Source organism: Aphelocoma coerulescens, chromosome 1A (assembly GCF_041296385.1).
Source record: "Aphelocoma coerulescens isolate FSJ_1873_10779 chromosome 1A, UR_Acoe_1.0, whole genome shotgun sequence".
Taxonomy (NCBI): Eukaryota; Metazoa; Chordata; class Aves; order Passeriformes; family Corvidae; genus Aphelocoma; species Aphelocoma coerulescens.
In genome coordinates, this window is record NC_091014.1 from 50,645,092 (window position 1) to 50,659,306 (window position 14,215).

The 14,215-nt window shown below is 37.2% G+C and overlaps 1 protein-coding gene across 5 annotated transcripts in view; it reads left to right on the forward strand.

Moving 5' to 3' along the window:
• Positions 1-14,215, forward strand: part of CNOT4 (CCR4-NOT transcription complex subunit 4) — a 78,976-nt gene that overhangs the window by 51,387 nt on the left and 13,374 nt on the right. For 3 of the 5 annotated variants that reach the window (XM_069001073.1, XM_069001048.1, XM_069001056.1), the window contains exons 8-11: positions 3,658-3,813; positions 6,443-6,500; positions 6,957-7,206; positions 9,061-9,558. In XM_069001073.1, coding sequence (XP_068857174.1) covers positions 3,658-3,813; positions 6,443-6,500; positions 6,957-7,206; positions 9,061-9,558 — 962 coding nt within the window. The remainder of the gene's footprint in view (positions 1-3,657; positions 3,814-6,442; positions 6,501-6,956; positions 7,207-9,060; positions 9,559-14,215) is intronic. The other 2 variants (XM_069001065.1, XM_069001082.1) reach the window with 1 other exon arrangement.

Sequence of the window (14,215 nt, forward strand, 5' to 3'; positions counted from 1 at the left end):
ATGGTTCACAAGTGATTGCTCACCCTATGGAAACCCCCAGCAGTACTGACCACTCCCTCTGCCAGGCTATGCTGACCCATAAGAGAACCCTTCCCCAGACCCCAGAAAATTACCTAAGGTGGCACAGAATTGATGCCTTCAGTGTCCTAGCCATGCCCCTTCCTGGCTACTGCAAAAATTTAGCCCTGTCCTGGCCAGAACCAGGACATATGCACCACTTGGTTTTAAAACAAAGTGAGTGTATGTCTTAGGAAAAAAATGTTTCTGCATTTGGATCAATAGTTCAGAACAAGATATTCTTATTCTGAAAGAAGACCTTGTATTTTAAAGACCAGATGCCTACTTTCTTGGTATGGTGTCATCATGAATGCAGTCTGTATTCTTATTTCTGAGACACCTTATAATCTTGATATGCTTTTTTTACATCATGTTATATAGTGCAGTCCATATATTTTTTTACTATGTTGTAATTGCAGATATCACTTATGGCTTGCTAAAATAATATTCTGTTGAAGTAGTTTGAAAGTAAGTTGTGAAAAGATTTCTGTCCATATGAGTATATAGTCACACAAAGATAAATTAAAGTCTGAGGTTACCAGTCCTTAATTATTCATTCAAATGGCGTATTTAAGATAAAGAAATAAAAACTGTTGACAATTTCTTCCACGCCTTTTTGTAGGAGTTTGAGGGAGATGGGGAGAGTGAAATGTGAAGATTAGACTGCACTTCATACTTACCTTGGCCTTGTATTCAGGGTTTGTGTTGTGTGCCAGTTTATGCACTACTGAATTTTTGAGACAATAGCTTGCCAGTGCACTGCTTGCACAGCTTGTACAGTGCACTTGCTTGCACAGCAGTCTAAGCAAGAAACTGGGTACTAAACTGGGTATCTAAAATAATACTAATGGATCTTGAATAGGCAGAATACAATTCTGAGAAGTGGTATTCCATCTGGTGTACTGGAGCTATTTTCTGTAATTTCTGGAGGCAGTGTCATATGCACTTTGACTGCAAGTGGTCAGGACTTCTAGAGGGATCTTTTTTCTTAAGGACACTGCTGCTCCTTATTTCTCAGGCACTGGTTCAATATTGACTTCAAAGGTAAAGTACAGCAAGCAAAACAAATACACCACTTCTTGAATTTGGGTATTGATTATTTTGTTTGAAATCTGAACTAATTTTGATTTGAAACCTAGTTAGATCCCAGCAAAACAAATTATACCAGTGTGGGAAGAATGCGCTATCTGAAACTACAGCAAACTTTTAAGCCTTTAGGAAGCAATTAAGAGTTGGAGCTTGGCCAGTCTGTGGTGCTAACATTTAGCACTTATGGAAAAAATGGGGTGTTGCTCTAAAGGCAACAAGTGGTAATTTCTGGAGGTAATTTCTCTTGTCAGTTGAACAGCATAATCACAACATGGGCACTAATTCTTTACTAATGCCTAGGTACCACCTTTAGGGTTGTAAGGTGAATTTCTTGCAGCTGGGATTTTGACATATTTCTTCAAGACCCATCTCAGTACAAAATGTAGCTGGTGCACTGGTGAATGCACATTGTTCTTTCACAGTTTCTACCCAACTGGGTTCTTGTTTCTGTAGGATTCATTGATGTGATATATTTATAGCAGTTTGTCAGAGCCTCTGACAAATCTGTACTGGTTCTTGTGTTTCTGGGGTGCAGGATTTCTGTTTTGTTATGGAATTGAACAGAAGTTGAGTTCTAAGTAGTAGATGCTTAATTATAAATATCCAGTAGTAGAAAACAGTTTGTTAAACTCCGATAAGTGTTTTTCTACAATTGCTGTAATTTGAAAGGTCCTACTTGCAGACCTTTTTGTTCCTGCTGAAGACAACTGGCAAAATCCCCTAGGGCCACTTTGTCTACTCATCTCTTGCTATGTTACTTGATAGTCATGGTGACTGCGTTCTCTTAAAATTGGAGGTATAGCCCATATTTAAAACAGATCAAGCTTTTTTATTTTCCTGATTACATTTTTCTGAAGAACTGAAATGAATGTTTTCTTGTGCTACAAAAATCAATTATTAAGCATGTGCTGATCTTTAGGAGAACAGCCCTTCAGAGATAGGCAGCCAGAACTTAACCAAAACAGAAAGACCCTCCCCCACACTCAACCCTCCCCCCCGCAAACATAAACCAATTTGTCTCTTTTCCTTTCTCCTTGGATCCAAAACTGACTTTCAACTGGCATTTTAAAGTTAGTTTTAGTATAGAGAGGGCTTTGCACGGCAGTGAACGTAAATTTGGATATTTAAAATAAATCTGTTAATGGATTGACAGTTGTGATATATCTGGATTACAGTTCATTTTTGTACAAGTGAGAATATTAAATGACAGACATGCTGCTGCTGTGTCATCATTCCCTGATGTTCTGTATCTAATCAACTATCTCTAACTTACTCCAAATGTGTGCAAAGCCAAGATGAGATCTGTAAATCAGGTCAGGATTCTCATCTATGTACATATTGTATAGGTAGTTGGGAAAAGATGGATATGGAATAGCAAATCTTAAAATACTGAGATTTGAGAATAGCTACTATTACTGATTTTATCTGAATAGAAGTAGGAAATGTTTGTGTTGCTATAAGCAGTTACTGAAATTTCCACGTTCTGACTGTGAAATCAGTAAATTGACCTAAAGATGCAGAGTAAATGTTGGACCATGTAATAGGAACATACTAATGTAGGGGAACATCAGGAGGGACATACATGTTAAAAATTTTTCTTTGTGAAAGCTGCTTCCTTACAGGACTTGGACACTAAAACCAGCTCCTAATAGAAGCAAATGAAAAGCTACAGTTAACATAAAAGAACTTGAGAACACAAAAGCAGGTCTTTTATAATTAGATTGCAGGGTTAGCAGGCAACACTGTATTTGAATCCATTTGGTTATAGACTATATTCCGTTTTGCTTACATTTGTACAGAATGTAACTATTTACAGCAAAAACTTGGGCTTTGAGTCCTCTCTTGAACTTTCTTCAGTTCTAATGTGTACTCTAAAATGAAATTTATTGTTACTTTATAAAAGGGAAGTAATTATGGCTTTAAACTAGAAATGAATGGAGCAGTAACTTGAACAGTTTTTTTGTCTGGCTGATCTCATGGTCCGTTAGCAAAGCTGTAGACTCTTGTGTAGGTGTAAAACATAAAACTTCATCTGTTGTGGTCAGGCTTGATAGGGCCTGGAATATAAAACATATATTAAAAAAAGAAGGACATAGCTTGTGACTTACAGAACTTAAAAATAGTTATGGGCTAAAGCAAGTAATTCTAAATGAGGTATGCAAAGGTCTGGACACTTGAACTGTTGATGGCATTTTTCATTTTTATTTACATTTTTTTTCTCTCCCCCAGATGGGCACGTTTGAACTTTAGCATTGGCAAAGCAGCTATCTATTCAGCAAAGAAAACAGACTTCCCTCTGGTTTTCTTTGTACCTTACCTATCTCACTAATTATTTTTTGACGTCATCACCATTTAAAATCTGAAAAATAATATCCAGATAAATCTATTCTTCTGGATTGTCTGGCACAAGGATTTATTTCCCCAGTGTTTACAATTTTTAAAACACTTTCTTCATAACTTGAACTCTTCTATTTTTTTTTTTTATTTTATTTTACTCTTGCCTTTTTCCAGACCCAACAGTAATAACAAAGATGCCTGGCCATCATTACAGAGTTCAAGTAAATCAGCCAACGGTTTAACAATGGAACACAGGAAAACGCCTCCTATATTAGAAAATGGCACAGACCCAGAACACATGACTCCAGATGGTGCAGACTCAGATTTCGGGTAATTGCACTGCCTTTTATACTTCAGATAGCTTGCTTTCTCTCTCACTGATTGGTGTGGAGGGAATGATTCTTCAGTCTCTCTGGTTGGAGAGCTGGATTCAAATCCTGATCAGGTCACAAAAAAGCTGGGCTTAGCATAGCCCATGTTAAAAAGACTGATTGGCAGACTGTGCAGGAGAACCCTAACATGAAGTTAGTAAGTGACAGTACAGGTAAGAGCTGAGTGGAACAGAATAACCAGGGGATCAACAGCTTGTACAGCTGCACAGTCCCAGTCAGAGCTGAGCCCTTCCTTTTTTTTCTATACAGAAGCTTCCACAAAAGCACATGCTGTACATCAGGAGGCTTGTCACTTGGAAAAGCTTCAATAGAGGGAAGTTAAATGTTAGGGCTAAAATACCTGTCATTTTCTTCTAGTGATGTGTTCCAGAAACACAACTCCAGAGGAAAGGGTTCCCCAATTACCACTTGGAGGGACAACAGGGCAGCAGATTCAACTGAGGCTTCTTTGTGTAGAGGAAGTAATTCATCTGCTTACAGTAACCTCTTATTGCCAGCCAACATTTTTTTCTTTTTTGATGCCCTTCTTGAATAGAACTGGTGTTCTCTTCTACCTTATGCATCACTTGCAGTTCCAGTTTTAGTCTGTAGTCGTGCTGGTTTATTATTTATGGACCCCTTTATGTAATACACGTTTGGCTCATTCAGAGGTTGGATGGGGGAAAAGCAAGGTAAACCCTAATATTTCAAGCAGTGGTGCTGCTGATTAAGTAGCCAATCTTCATTTTAAATCAATATTGAACCCATGCATTAAAATGGAGAGTGTTGCTGAAAGTGGTACCTTCTTGTTAGGCTAAACAGCAGTCCCGTTGGGGAGCGATCAGAGAGCCTGTGAATTGCCTCTCAGTAGTAATGTGCAATTTTCTTTTCTTCCTGAAAAGAATGTATTAAATGTAAATAAAAATATTATAGTCAATAAGTCTTGTTCATTCCTGAGGGCTGGAAGTCTGTCTTGCAAATAAAGGCTTCTTAGGCAGGTTCAAGTATAATAACCGTTTTCATCATTTAGATTGTCAGTAAAAGTTGTCTTACTCGTAGCTTTTTAAACTGCAGTATTGTGACTGTTAGCTGTAGGGAAAGAATTTGACTGGAATATCAGCTCTACAATCAGAATTGATTGTGTATTGAAGAGTCTACAGCAAACTTCTGTGCTATAGGTATTTAAAATTGCTAACCAAAAGCAGTTTGTTTCAAATGGAAGAGCTTTATTCATGCTGTGGGATCACTAAGTAGAGAGTATTTGTAAATCTTCACTGGAGTAATGCAGTGGTTTTTCTTTTGTAGTCATAAATATTTTAGCTTAATTTATCTGTTTGAGGTACTGACCCAATCAGTGCTCTTTTTTTACAAAAAAATTTATTGATGATTACTCTTACACAGTTCCTTTTAGAATGGAGAAGTAATTCTGCTGGGTTTTGATTAGTCATTTTGGGGTGAGGGGAAGAATTATCAGTGGAAGCAATCTTACGAATTGTTGACCTTACTGTATGGCTGTATGCAGTAATTAAACTTTGCAGCAGCAAGGGCTGTTTGAAAACAAAGTGTATCTAGAATCTGAAGTCTGCACCCAGGTAAAAGAAATTGTTACATATATTTTTCCTGTGCTGACATCATAACTGTAATTTGACTTGTATCACATTGGGGCCTCTTAATGGAACTGAAATTCATGTTCTTACTTCTGGTGCTTGTTTGTAGAATCTGTGTCTTAGCCTGCACAGCCTGATGCTTGTGCATCTTTTCTTACGGGTAAATGAAAAAGAGAGTACCTTGAAGTTGCGAAGCAAAGATTTTAGTGTGAACTTCAATAATACCATTTCATTAGTGCGGTATTTAGCATAATTAAGGCAACTCACAGATGCCCATCAGAATCTTGAATCCTGAGATGTGCCATTTCAGCCAAGTCACAATAATTTGCAGTGAATGGCTTTCTGAGGTGGTTTTCTGCTGTATCTTAGTATTATCCTTATTTTTGGAAGTTTTTTGTGCTATGTTTTTTTTCCCCTTCTGTCATCTCAAACCTCAATTTTTTTAACTTGGGACTAATGTCTGCTGGTTAAAAACTTAAAGGCTGGTGGGAAGCTTAACTTGCTACCAAGACTAAATCATTAATTTAATGTTTTATCTCTCCTACATTTATTTAGGATTTGTATGGAAACTGAAAACGTGTGTATTTGGAAAATAGATCTTCTCAAGTTTCTTTACAGGAATATCGTAGATGGAACTGACTGTTACAAAATACTGCCGTAGGATCGAGTTCTGGCTTTTTGTATGGTATAGAGTAGCTATGAACATGTTCAAAACTTTTCTTTTGTTCCTTAAGGTGATCAGCAAGCAGAGTGGAGGGTGGTGAAAAGAAGTATTACAGTATATGAAAAATTATTGGAATGCTTATGATTAAAAAAGCAGTCTCATAAAAAAATAAGTGGACTTTTTTCCGTCTTAATTCCTACTTCTTAATTTTGCTTTGTTTTTATTTTAAGGCTTGTCTTCCACTGCAAAAGCAAATGTTGATTTTTCATGTTAAATACTTGAGTGTCTTACTGTCTTTTTCCCTTCCACTTTTACAGCCCTATCGATAAACCGTCAGATTCCCTCAGTATAGGAAATGGTGACAGCTCTCAGCAGGTAAGACACAAAGATAAGTGCTCTGAAAGTAACAAGTGAGTTTGAGGACTTAATGCAACTTGCAGTTGGAGAAGCAAGTATTTTCTGAAGTGTATCATAATTGGGCATTGGAATGGATTGTCCCAGGAGGTGGTGGAGTCTCCATCTCTGGAGGTGTTTAAGAAAGGACTGGATGTGGCACTTGGTGCCGTGGTCTAGTTGATAAGGTGGTGTTCAGTCATGGGTTGGACTCAATGATTTCAAATGTCATTTTCCACCCTAGTTTCGTCTGTGATAATTTTAAATAAAATTTTAAAAGGCTATTGCTAAGTTAATTTTTTGTTTGCCCTTGTGCTGAGCTTTATCTTAACAAACCCAATTGTGGCCAAAAGTTTTGAGGAAATTTTTTATCTGAATTAGTGAATATTTTATATATAAACTCATGTCCTAATTTTTCTCTTTTTCTCTTGCCTGTAGATAACAAACAGTGACACACCTTCACCACCACCTGGTTTAACAAAACCCAATCCAGTTATACCCATCAGTTCATCTAATCACAGTGCACGGTCTCCTTTTGAAGGGGCTGTAACAGAATCACAGTCACTCTTCTCTGACAACTTCCGGCACCCTAACCCCATCCCTAGTGGGCTTCCTCCCTTCCCCAGCTCTCCACAGACTTCAAGTGACTGGCCCACAGCACCAGAACCACAGAGCCTCTTCACATCAGGTACATCCACAAGTTACATGGCTTGGTATTGCTTGCTTTTGCAGTTGCTTAAACTTGTATGGAGTTGTACAGGGCTTAAAACTCTGTAGAACCTGAAAGTCTAGGACTTATTCCATACTGTGTTTTCCCCCCTTAAAAATGGCAAAAAGATTTGTCACTTAACTGCAAATGAATTGCACTGACCTAAGGGTTTCTTCTTCAAGAAACTTCACAGAGCTTTCAAGCTGCGTGGCTGAATTATGAGAGTACTTATTTTAGTTTTTCGTAGCAACATGTATAGGATGTCACATGTATGCTTTAATATTTAGTGTTACAGGTTTTTATTGAGAATGGGGAAAATATAGGGTATCAGTATATATTGGTGTGATAATCTGTAGTTCTAATATTAGAAGCTGTTCTTTAGAATTCAGAGTTTTCTTTAGTATCCTGCATAGTTATCTGAAGGTGCCTAATCTTTCTCTTTGAGGTCAGATTCTATAAATTCAGACAAGTTATGTTTCATTTCATCACCTGAAAGATACCTGTATTTTCCAGGTACTTTCCTATGAAATACCATGTCTCACGCATGAAACATCGTTTTAGTTGCAATGATATAGTCTTGGGAGTGGTTAACAGTATTTAAGAGCTCACAACTTGTAAGTCTGAGAGAATTGTTAGAAAATTAAATTAAACTGTATCAGTAAAAAATGGAATGCAAATAATGTTATGACAGGGTTGGTTTACTTAGTGATTAGTCATCTTCTGATGTTTATCTTGCTCCTGGATATCATAATTTTGTTTGTAAACAATATTTTTTACCAAGGAAATTACTTGCTGCTAAGGTACTTGATGCAGCCGTTTTGTGAGGATTAAGTAGCAGTGAGAGACAATTTTCAGGTAGTAGAGATCATAGTTAATATGAAGTTGGTTGCTGTTTAAATAAGAATGCAAAGGACAAGTTCTTGTTGGTCTAGCAACTGTTTATCTATCATCATGGATTTTAGAGTGAAAACAGAAGCGTGGATTTCTTCTCCGAGAGGATACTGAACCTTCTTAAAGCGGCAGACCAGGTCCCTACCAGCAGAGGGAGTTAACGTTGCAAGTGATGCTACCCTATACTTAGCAGCTTGCTTGACCAGAATTTTGAGGAAAAATACTGTGAAGATAGACCCAGACCAGAACAAGAAACTTAACGCTATCATGAAAAGAAGTAGTAATTGAAAATGAAGACAAATTCTGATAACATTTTTTGCAGCACTGCCTCACAGTATTTAACAATATCCTGTGATGCAGTTCCCTTTTTTATTTTATCATTGGGTCTCCTCAAGAATTTGGCTTGCTTCTCTTCATAATGGTAGACAGTAAGGGATTTTTTGAGGGTTTTTTTGTTTTGAACAACTCCTCTGAGGTCCTTTCTTTTGAGAGGGAATGTCCTGCTTATCTTTCTTGCACAGCATTAATAGTGAAAGCAAAATACTGAACTGAGTAACAGCCTGATTTAAATTCTCTTTGTTCACACTTCCATGAAGTAATATGGGATAAAGAAGGCTCTAAGCAAGTGTTCATTGGTCTCTTTCTACTTGGGGTTATTCCTGAAAATACTTAGGATAAGGTTTTTCTATAGATCAAGAACAGAACAGTTCTGCAGTAAAAATGTTATTTGCTAGTTCTAGCACTTTACCTTTAGTAGAAATCTGTGACAGTTTGTTCTCAAAATGGCATTCTAAGCTGATGAGTAAGGTGTCTTAGGGGACTGTATAAATTAGTATTATATGAAAGATAATAGACCACAATCAGATACACAAGCTGAAGGTTTTATATGGATAAATAATTTCTAATTCTCATTCTAAATCCTGTTCCTTTCTTCTCCAACAGAAACTATACCAGTATCCTCCTCCACAGACTGGCAAGCAGCTTTTGGGTTTGGTTCCTCCAAACAGCAAGAGGACGACTTAGGGTTTGATCCCTTTGACATCACCCGCAAAGCCTTAGCAGACCTGATTGAGAAGGAACTGTCAGTCCAAGACCAACCTTCCCTTTCGCCCACATCTCTTCAGAACCCTACCCCACACACTACAACTGCCAAAGGGCCAGGTTCTGGATTCCTGCATCCTGCTGCACCCACAAATGCCAACTCTCTCAGTAGCACCTTTCCAGTCATGCCACAGAGGTTTCCACAGTTTCAACAGCATCGAGCAGTTTACAACTCCTTCAGTTTTCCAGGCCAAGCAGCTCGCTATCCTTGGATGGCCTTCCCACGCAATAGCATCATGCACTTGAACCACACAGCAAATCCCACCTCAAATAGTAATTTCTTGGACTTGAATCTCCCACCACAACACAGCACAGGTCTGGGAGGGATCCCTATATCAGGTAGGTGAATAGGGACAGCCATGGATATGACTTAATTCATGCTCTCAGCTTCTCTGAGTCAAAACAGGAAAAGGGAATAGCCAGCAACAAGCAGTAGACTTAATCTCTTGACTGTCATACTAGGTTTATGAATGGAGGGAGGAATATTGTTTTAAATAGGTCCTTTCCATTAAAATAAAGTAACTGGATATTTAGCCTTGTAAATACTGAGCTTTATAAGGAAGGTGGAGTATTATGTGCCCGCTTAATTTTGTGCCAAAGCAGATTGGTATTTTGGTTCTTCACTCTTGCCAGACTGGCTTTACTTAAGAATAGGCCCTGGAAGTGCATTGTGACTTTCACGTTGGCATGCAGATGTTGACCAGAGTTCTTAAAGTCATGCAAAAAACTGTAATGATGGTAATTTGTGCCAGATGTCCCTGCTGAGTTGTTCCCTCTTGCACATAACCGAATGGCTGCACAATAAACATTCAGTGCTGTTCATTTCTGTACTTCAGATGGCCTTAATATTATGCTAATCTTCACTGAATGGATGCTTGCAGTGTGTGTAAGAGGATTCATCCTGGTTCTGAGGGTTGTGATGTTGGAGAAAAATAAATGTGCAGTCAGGCCAGTTCAGGCTGCCCTGAGTGGATTAATAGGCTCTTGCATCAAACATTACAACTAAGGAGCTAATTGTAACAATAATTGTCTTGATTAAAAATTCATTTCTGTGGTTTGAAGTCTTTCCATACTCTAGTTTAGCTTGTCCCAAACAGATACTCTTCTTGTAACAGGGGAAAAAATTGTATTACATGTATAACCAACTGCAGGTAGGAAGTTTCTGTTAGCTCTTTGTAACCCTGAGGTAGAGAAAACTGCCTCTTGAGACGTTGCCAGCATTATTTTCTTTTCATGGGCTTTAGAAGTACTGGCTTTATTACAAGAAAGTGACCTAGAAAAAGTTAGTGGTTTTTTGATGCTGTTTTTGATACAAGGGCTAATTTTGGCTGTTACTTTCCTGTACGTTGTCCTCTTTGAAGGCTTTTTGCAGCTACAGTACTGCTGTAGGGTCTTCAGGCTGATTCAAGTATAAACATGGTCCAGACTACAAATGCAAGTAGTTAAAAACTCTTTATACTGGCAATGGCAAAGTGTTTAGCCTAAAATGGCTAATACTGGTTGCACTTAAAAAAAAAAAAATTGTTTCTGGCATGGAGTAAAAAAGTACAGCATCCACAGCTGCATTGTTGCTCACTTTCCCCTAAACTATGTAGAACTTTCAGAAAAACAAGAAGAGACTACTTTTCAACTCTACCACTCAATTGTAAAAACTTCTACTTTGAGGGGTCAGTAACAAGACTTATGGACTGGGGAACCAGAAAAAATCCTTTAGTGTTGAAAAAAATGTGTTCATAGAGATTGATTCTAGGTTTGCAAAAGTATTGCATTATTTTAAGTGTAGTTAACAGTTTGAAAGCAGAACTTTTTCTGTTTGTAGAAGACTTGTAGATCTCTTGTTCAGCTTCTGAAGAGCAGGTTGTATGGTGCTGGTTGATGCACAGCCCAGGCCATGCACTTCCCCCATATGTTTTAAGGTAACAGAATTGATATTTATGTTCTTTTTATGTGTGCAACTGCTAGAACCAATTAATCTAAAAATATTTTTGGCAAACACCGTGCTAAAACCAGAATAAACATCAGCTGTAGTAACTATGGAAAGATCCTTTGAGTTGGTTTTAATTTCTTGTTATGGAAAACATTGTTAGTTGACTGGCTGACAGTTAGATAGCAGCAGTTGCTGCACTGCAAACACTTCTCAGCTGATGTACATGTCAGCTTTGATATATTTTGAAAAAAGAATCATTTGCACAAGGATAGATTACTTCTTTTTTTGCTGCCAGAAATCAGCTGAAGTCTCAGTTCTGGTTTAGTTTGCTGGGTTATGGGTTTGTATTATTTGTATTTATTTTAGTGCTCTAACTGCCTCAGAAGTACAAATAATTTTAAAGTCAGGAGATGACCTCATAACTCATTTTTTGTGTGCTGACTTAATAGTTTCCAATTTATTGATTATTCTTTTTTTTTAACCTGCATCTAGAGTACAGGTCTCTCAATGAATCCCTTTTATATTCTGTTTGAAAAAATAATTCCTGTTCTTTGTTTGCTTTTAATCTATAAGTAGCAAGTAGATAATTACAGAATTTTCCTAGTTTCCTCATGTAATTTACAGATACAGCTATCTGGTGGGGTTGGGGAAAGAAAGTGGTTTCCAAGTACAGAGAACTCTTGTGTATAAGACTTTATTTGCAGTAGTTTGTAACATACCCTAGCTGACCTGCTAGAAAGGCAGTGTGTATCATAACAGCTATTTAGCAGTAAGGAGCAGTTAGCTGTAGTACATCTGAAGCTCCTTTTTCTTGGCTCTTTTGTTACTCCATATTAGGGTGTTTTAGTGAACTTGGCTGGTTCAGATACAACAGGAAAAAAAACCAAGTGCAGGTGAAACTTCACACTCTCTCTTATAGCAGAGACCCCTCTACTGCTGTAAAAGTCACATGTTTCTTAAGGTCTTTGATCACAGTTTTTTACAGGATTATAAATTCCTAAAGTAGCTAACAGTGGACCAGTTATTGGTAAAAAAAAAAAGCAGGGTGAGAACAGGCACATTAGTCTGTGTCTGCCTGTTCTATTTAATCAACCCTTTTGAACCTTTTTATTTATGTCAAAACAAGCAGATTTAATAATTTCTATAAATTCATGTGTTAGTATAGTATTTTCTAGGCTTTCTAAATTCAAGTTGATTTCACTAAGTGTATTTGTGGTATGGAAGCTTGTATGAAGAAAATGGTGTCTTTTAAACTGCTGCTGTTTCTGCTTTAGGCATCATTCACATGAATTTGAAATGCTCATGTTTGACATGTTAAATGTAATTTGCTGAAGCTACCTTTTGTTTATTTGAGAATCAGAGCTGTGCTGTATTCATAACCCCACAGCTGCAGGCAGGGCTCTTCAGTGATGTGTCCCCAATTGAAATGGAGGAACACAGGCACTACCTTTTTTTTTTTTTTTTTTTTTTTTTTAAATTAAGGTCTCACTTAAAGGTAATTTCTTTGTGGAATTTGGTTGCCTATTTCTCAGAGGAAGTAGTATTTATTAACTAATTCTGTGCTTTCCAGTGGAATTACACAGTGACACATGATTGACTTCATAGATTTATTAGGCATGTACTTGAAATGTGTCATGTTCATCAGGCGTACATTTGTCCCCAACCCATATTTAAATGAACTTTTTGATTGATTGATTCCCAAATAAGTTTGTTTTTTTTTCCTTCCCCCACCGTATGGTTTTGTAAACTGTAACAGATGTTACATGTTGTTATTTTCAGGGACAATTTAAGCTTATTGCTGCTCTCTGGAGTGGGATTGATTAGATGGTTTACTGTGTAATTGTAACTCTGCTTCAGGAGAACAGTTCAGTGACTTCTTCATGGACAGTGTGATTGTTGCTACAAGCAATCTTACCCTAGATTATATGCAAGCTGTCCTAAGAATATTGGCCAGCAGCTATGCTTTGTTCTGCAGATAATGCCAAGGGAAAGATTGATTTACTGACAGCACCGTGGGTGGCTGTGTGCCTTTATTTTTATGTTACTATAGGATAACAGGAAACTCTTTGTAATTTGATAGCTAGTACACTATCATCTTTGCTACCCTACTGCCTGTGGTGTGTTCAAAAATAATAGGTATCATATGAGATCATAGAGTAAGGTAGGATTCACATTAACAGTGTGTTGTGCGACAAATGCTTATAAACCGAGAAGTATGCATATTAATAATTTGCAAATAGAAATATATAGTTCTGTTTCTTGAATTTACTGAGTGGTTGGTAGTCATTGATTTTGTTAGATGGAAATATAGTAACAAACCCACAGAGTTAAAAGTATTAGGAAAAAGTTTAAATGGTTAGTCCACTTCCCCATCAGTTCTATGCAGGATGAAGTACTTGACATTTTGAGACCCTGGCTATTACTTCATTTATTAATTTCATAATTATCCTGAATGTGAAAGTTAATTGTAAGCTCTCTGTATTTGATAATAATGAGGTACTTCAAACTCTTCCAAGACTACTCCTACACAATAACATGTATATTCTTCTCAAACAAATCATTGAAACCCCTGAGTTGGAAGGGACCCACAAGGATCATCAAGTCCAATTTCTAACTCTGCACAGGGCAGCCTAAAAATTAAATCATATGTCTCAAAGCATTGTCCAGATTGTCCAAACAGAGGCAATTTATGTATGTAATACATGCGTTAAAAACCTAAGTTAGAGGAAATAGTCAAGTGGACACAGATAGAAACTATAAAGAATTAAACCCTATTTAGGATAGGGGGAAAAATGTTCTACTCTGTCTTTGAAGATAACCACTGTAAAGTTCATCAAGATATTTTAACTATGCAGCTGACTGATATGGAAACTGCAATAGGTTTCTGTGAGCTGTTCCTGAAATTTCAAAACGGGGGGGTTGAATGTCATAAGTCTGTGTAATAGAATGTAATGAAGAGTCAAAATTTTATTCTCGTAAGACCTTTTAGTTTTGATGTTGTGGCTTATATCTGTTGAATATGTACATCCTTATTGATGGTATTATGTATATTTTGAGACAATAAATGGG